The 6499-nt window shown below is 63.1% G+C and overlaps 1 protein-coding gene across 1 annotated transcript; it reads right to left on the bottom strand.

Moving 5' to 3' along the window:
- Positions 1–1445: 1445 nt before the first annotated feature.
- On the bottom strand, positions 1446–6156 carry MEX3A (mex-3 RNA binding family member A; the record flags this gene model as incomplete). The annotated part of the gene is made up of 2 exons (XM_080692155.1): positions 1446–2578; positions 5706–6156. The coding sequence occupies 2 exons, from the start codon at positions 6154–6156 to the stop codon at positions 1446–1448; spliced, it is 1584 nt and encodes a 527-aa protein (XP_080548281.1).
- Between the last annotated feature and the right edge of the window lie 343 nt (positions 6157–6499).

The raw sequence follows: 6499 nt of genomic DNA, 5'->3' as shown, positions 1-6499 counted from the left end.
AGTCAGAGGCTGGTGGCACTCCCAGTGAGCAGCGGAGAGGCAGCAGAGGGGGTGCTGAGCCTGGCACAACACAGGATTCTGGGAACAGGACCCCTCTCTGCAGGAGGCAATCCTGCTTTGCCCCAGGGTCTGACCACTCTCCGAGGACCTGGTCTCTCTCAACCACAGTGCGCAAGGCAGAGACTTCATGATTTGTTAGCTAATAAGTTTTCAGTAAAGGTTCAGTCAGGTCCGGAGGGGGGCAGGGGGAATGGGGCACCGCAGGAGAGGAGAGCCCCTCCCTCCTCTACCAGACTCTCCAGCCAAGGTCCTCTCCTGCTTCTGCCCCCACCCCAGCCAAAACATCCAGCCCAAGAACTATTCCCTACATATAATGCCCATTGATGACGAAGGTGGGGGCTGACCCTTTAGGTACCCCAGTATTAGCCCCCTGGAATGGGATACATTCCATCAGGAATTGGAGATGTTTCTTTGGAGTGGGGGAAGGGCCTTCCAATGTCTGAAAGGAGAACCAGGGGTATCGTCCCAGCCCCAAGGCTCTCTCCCTTACATCTCCCAGGGGGAGGGAATGGTGTCCCCAAAGCTGGGCCGGCAGGAGCAGGAAGGAAGGAAGGGAAGACAGAGAAGGAGCCAGGCAAGCCTGGGAGCGACAGCCACGGGGGAGAAAAGAGCTGGAGAAAAAGAAAAAAAGAAGAAAAAAAAAGCCAAGGGAAGGCTGAAAAAGGGAGGAAAGGGAAAAGAGAGAGGGAAGGGAGGGCAGAGAGGGGCCTCTCCCCATTCCTCGGGCCCAGCTTGTGCGGACAGATGAATTCTGAGCCCCTGACTGATTGACAAGCTTCTCCACCGCCCACCTCCACCCCGATTCTACGCAGACTGCTGACAGGGCCCCAGCCCCTTAAACCATGGGAACTCAAATTTCCCAAACAGGATCCTGGGGGTGGAGGGAGGCGGCCTAAAGGGTAGCATTGGGAGGTCGGAGGTCAGAATCAGAGGGCCAGGAATTGCAAAAGCACCGGTGGATGCAGATGATTAGCCCCCCCACCTCCGCCCCTCCGCAGAGGGAGGGGTAGTAACCCAGCTGGGAAGGTGGGCAGAGGGGGGTCAGGGCGCCTCAGCGGCCACCTCTGGCACAACAAAAGTTTCTCTTAGCTGCTTCCAGATTTAAGGGCGTGTTGAGGTATCAGAGTTGTAACTCTAAGTAAAATTTTCGGTCTGGCCCCCTCCCAGTCTGTCCAGGACAGGGCGACCGGAGGCTCCGAAGGTGGCCCACCTTCTAGCCACCACCGCCTCCCTCCCAACCCTCCCCAGCGAAGGAATCTCTCCAAGCCCCTCGCCCTGCACAGCCCAGATCTCCCCAAGGCCCCGTGGAAAAACAGGTCCAGAGCGGGGGAGGGGACCCCTGGCGGAGGAGGTGGGCCCAGCGCCCGGGGGGGGGGGCAGGGGGCTTAGGAGAATATTCGGATGGCTTGCGTGGCTGTGATGTGGCAGACCGGACACTCCGGGTCCGTCCTCTCACAAATGCGCACCGCACACTCCATGCAGAAAAGGTTGTGTCCGCAGGGCACCAGGGCGGCGGTGACTTCGCTCTCGAAACACACCATGCAATCCCGCCCTCCGCCTCCTCCGCCGCCGCCGCCTCCTCCTGGGCTCCGCAGGCCGCCTCCCCCGAGTTTCGAGAAGCCCTGGAGCGGCTCCCCGGGCGGGCGCCGGGGCAGTGCGGCCAGCTCAGGTCCAGAGGAGGTGGCCGGCGAGCGGTGCGCGCCCGGGGGCCCCGCGCGGGCCTTGGAGGAGGAGGAGGAGGACGACGAGGCGGAGAAGAGCACGGAGCTGGGCGTGGCGTTCTCCTGGCCGGCCCACAGCGGGGGGCTGGTCTCGGCCACGCCGTAGTACACGTCCTGCTTGCCCACGCCGTAGCCTGGAAACAGGTACCCGCCGTAGCCAAAGTCCCCGCCCTGCTCGCCCAGGCGCGGCGCCTCGAAGCCGGAGTCCACGGCGCACTCGCCCAGGCAGCCGCCCAGGCTGTTCTGGCGGAAGGTGGACAGGGGCTTGCAGCCCGGGGCGTGCACGCGCCAGGCGTCCGAGTAGCGGCCGTCCAGGGCGGCGTCGGGGCTGCCGGCCAGGAAGTCGTTCTCGTTGTTGTACTCGAGGATCTTGCCCGTGCGCACGGCGATGTGCGTTTCGATCTCCTCGCGCGCGCGCTCCACGTTGCCCGGGGCGCCCGTGATCTCGAACACGGGGTCGCGGTCGCGGCTGGGCGTGATGATGTAGGTGTTGGTCTGCTGCTGGATGCGCTTGATGGTCGCCCCCTTGGGGCCCACCACCAGCCCCACCACGCGGTAGGGCACGCGCACGCGGATGGTCACCTGGCCGGGCAGCGCGGGGGCCACGCCGAAGGCCGCGCCGGACTTGTTGCGCGAGGCGCGGATCATGGAGAAGTGCTCGGCCGCAGAGATGATCTCCCGCCGGGCTGTGGCCACATCTTCTCGGCGCCCTGTGACCATGAACACGGGCTCCTCGCCCCGGACTGGCGTCTTGATGTAGGTGTTGGTCTTGGCTCTCAGAGCCTTAATCTTGCAGCCTGGAACAGCGCGGGGGGAGGGGAAAAGAAGGAGAAGAAGCTCACAGGACAAGGCCGCTTGCCTGGGGACCAGACACCCAGCCTTCCTTCCACTCAGCCGCTCCTGGGATCTCAGATCCACCCGGTGTCCTCCCAACCGGTTCGCAAAATGCACCAAACTTTCCCAGGCCCTCCACCGGGCACCTTTCAAATTCGCTCCCTCCTCCAGAGCCCCAGACCATCACTGGCCCTCCCAGACAAGCTCCTACCCTCAAACCCATTCGGGGACCGCTCCCCAAACATCTGCTGTCCCCTCCATTTCCCTGGCTACTCGCGAACTTCCAAATCACTTACGGCCATCTGTCACCGAACCCCAATGAATTCGGCAACCCTCAAGTTTACTTATTTAATCTCTGTTCTTTTTAAAGCAGCCTCTACCCAACTCAGGGCCATGGACCGCCATTTGCTGACACCCCCCAACCCCTCTATCCAGTAGTTGGTCTCTCCCTCTCTCCCTGAGAATCTCCAAATCAAACAACTGGGATAGTAACTAGGGCAGTGGAGACTGGGGAGGGCCCAAAGGGGTTGGAAAGATAAAGTCACACCCCTAGCCCTTGCCACTCGGGTCCCCCTTCCCCCGGGGGGCAGGAGAGCTGAGATGGGCTAGGTAGGAGCCGGGGAGCTGGGGCAAGAGAGCATCCTGGAGCTCCGCTTCTGTTCTGAAGGAGGAGCGGGTTAAAGTAGGGAGGCTGGCGAGAGAGACAAAGAGACAAAGAGGGAGAAGGGGAGAGAGAAAGTGAGGGCGGCTGGCCTGCCACATGGCCAGGCAGGCTGCAGACCTGGCTAGCTGGCTGGCCAAGCCCTCTCTCTCCCCACGCCCCCTCCCTGCCCCTGCTTCACCGGAGCCCCAGCCACTCCCGCCCTCTGCCCTCCAGCCGCAGGGCCACTGAGAGCTCGCACACAGGCTGGACACACGGTGGAGATGCTGTGCTCCCTTTATCTAAAAGGTACTTGAGCACCACGAGCAGTTTCGTGTACACACACACACACACACACAGTTCCTGCGTCTCATTTTCTGGTCCCCATGCCCCCCAGACAGCACATTCCTACAGACTCCCAAGTCTCACACCCCAAACCAGGCACATCCCAAACCAAGCTCTGCCCAGCCCGCCAACTGCAGGCCTGAAGGAGCGGCTATCTCTCTCCCTTCTACTCCAGAGGATTTCTCCACCCCTTGCAGTTAGGTCCTACCTGTTGTCAAGCCCACATCCTTCCTGCTTTAGGGTCAGTCAGTGACCGACCTGCTTGTGAGGCTGAGGGCGTCCCAGGGCAGAGAGGCCCCCTCTCCTGGCCCTTCTACTTCTCTACCATCTGGTGGACACCTGGGGACCGGCTCTGAGTTTAGGGTCTGTAACTTACGTGGAAACTAGGTATTTTGAAAGGCTAGGTTGGGGTGAGGAGGACAGGCCGGGGCTGACTAAGGAGAAGACCCAGAAGGCTGAGGTCCAGGGCTGGGCATGGCTGCATCTTGAATTCTGCATCCTTGGAGGGAAAACCTACCCAGCCTCACCTTTCTAGAGGTCAAATAGAGGAGCACTACCGCTGCAGCAGGAGGAGGTCAGACCAGAGGGAGCACTGCCACATACTTAAGGAATGAGAGGAGGCATATGTTCTCTGAATAGGAGAAGCCCCTCTACTTTTACAAGGGACAGGCCCATCGGATGCAGAGGAGTAAAGGATGACTCCATTAAATCCTAGGGGGGCCTCCATGGGCCGCTCCCACACCCAAGAAGAGATATTAGTGGTCCCCACCCAATTCCAGGCTCGGGATCCCCAGTTTCTGACGACCAGAGGAAACCCAACTTTCTACATCAGAAATCTCAAGAGATGGTTCCCCTAGGTGGAGGGAAATCAGGGCTCTGCAGGGGAGTGGCAGCCTCCCCTCCTCCATTCTGCCCTCCCTCGAAATCCTCCAGCCCCTGGACTCCCCCTTGGCAGCGAGGTGGGGTGTAGGGAGGCTGCCGCCCAGGCCTGGCTCCCCTCCTCCTCCTCCTCCGCCAAGAGCCGGCCTCCTCCCGCACTCCGGCCGGAATGTAGCTTTTCTATTGTTCCCCACTGTGGGACAGCTCCTCCCCTGCTCCTCCCCCACCCCACACCTCCCCAGCCCAGCCCTTCTGCAATTTCCAAATCCCGCCCCCCCTTGGGAAACCGGGAGAGGGAAGGGTACCCAAGATCCCGTCTGCTCAATTTGGACCCTCACCAACACCTCCACCCCCCCCCACCCATCCAGGGATGCTGGGCCCGTGAGGGTGTGGTATCAAACTACACAGGATTAATCCCACACCCCTCTTCCGACACATACCCTTCTTCAAATTTCCAGGTGAAGGGTTCTCAGACCCCAGCGCCCCTTCCGGCTGGGCCCCACTTTCTCACTGGGAGACCCCCCCTCTCCAGGCCTCTGGCCCCAGGCGGTGGCCAGCCCAGAACAAAAGCCAGAGAGGCAGGAGAGGTCCACGCAGGACTAGTCTTCATCCAGAGACACCCCTTCCAAAACCCCACGCACCCCTCCAACTTTGGTATGTGGGTGTCCACAGGACCCCCTCCTCCAAGTGGCCTCCCCGGCCACCTCTTCCCCCAGACGGGGACCCTCCCCGGAGCCACACCCCCTTCCATTCCTACACTCAGCCCAACAAAGAGACAGATACCCAGTCTGGCTTCCCAGGCCAGGTCGCCCCCAAAGTCTAACTCCGGGCGGCTGGGGATCCCAGGGCTGCCCCCTCCCCAGCCTACAAGCCCAAACTGGAGTAGGGGCCTCTGAGTAACTCCTCGCACGTTCCGCCAGCTTCCTAGCTAGGAGGGGACACCCCCTCCGGACAGCCTCCCGGGATTGGGAGCCGGTCCCCCTCCCCTCTCCCTCTCCCTCTCCGGGCTGGAGGATATTTCTTTGTCTCCGGGCAGGGCCCTGGGGCTGGAAGGGTCTGGAGAACCGTCCCGACTAGAGGTGGCGGGGAACTTTGCGGCGCTTGGAAATCAGGGTAGGGGGCGGGTCCCCCTTTGTGGGGAAGGGACGGCGGCGCCGGAGGCGGCCGCGGAGGGAGAGACGAACTTTGCGCGCGGGGGACGGCCCCGCGCCGGCCGGGCCGCTTACCTTGCCTGCCCACGATCTCGGCCACGTGCTCGGAGGTGGGCACCGGGACGCACTCGGTGGTGTTGCTGCTGCCTTTCAGGCGCAGCTCGGCCTCTTTGTAGAGCGCGCAGAGCTTGGCGTCGCTCGCCCCTTTGGGGGCGGCGGGGGGCTGGGGCGTCTGCGCCGCGGGGGCCGCCGTCGGGGCGGCCGGGGGCGCCGCGGGCGGCGGCGGGGCCGGCTGCGGGGGGGCGGCCGGCTGCGCGGGGGCGCCGCCCCCCCCACCTCCCCCGTCCTCGCCCGCCGTGGGGGCGGGGGGCTCCCCCAAACCCAGGAGGCAGAGTTGATCGAGGGCCAGCTGCAGGGCGCGCTCGTCTTCCAGCAGCCCGCGGTCCTTCGCGCTTCCCCCGAAACACCCTAGTTCTCCAAAGCCCCCATTTCTTTCCATTATTCCAGATACCACTAGACTAGGCATGGCGAAACAAAAGCTGGGGGAGAGAGAGAGGGAGAGAGAGAGAGGTGCTGGAAGGGAAAAGAGGAGCGAGGAGGGGAGGGGAGAAGAGAGGAGGGGGTGTGTGGGGAGGGGGAACAAAGAACTGGGGAGGGGGAAGAAAGCGAGATAGAGAGATGGCCCCTCCCCCTGCGCCCCCCTCCCCAAACACCCGGTAACCCGACTCCCCGCGCCCCAGCCCCCGGGGTGGGGGTGGGGGAAAGAGAAGCGAATCCCAGAAAGCAGATCTCCGTTCCTCTCCCTCCGGGGCGGCGGGGGCGGGGGGCTGCGGGATCTCGGCCCCCACCCTCCTGCCGCGGGCCCGGGG

The sequence above is a fragment of the Muscardinus avellanarius genome (genome assembly GCF_963383645.1).
Source record: "Muscardinus avellanarius genome assembly, chromosome: 3".
Classification (NCBI taxonomy): domain Eukaryota; kingdom Metazoa; phylum Chordata; class Mammalia; order Rodentia; family Gliridae; genus Muscardinus; species Muscardinus avellanarius.
This window is presented reverse-complemented; position numbering and strand designations above follow the sequence as displayed.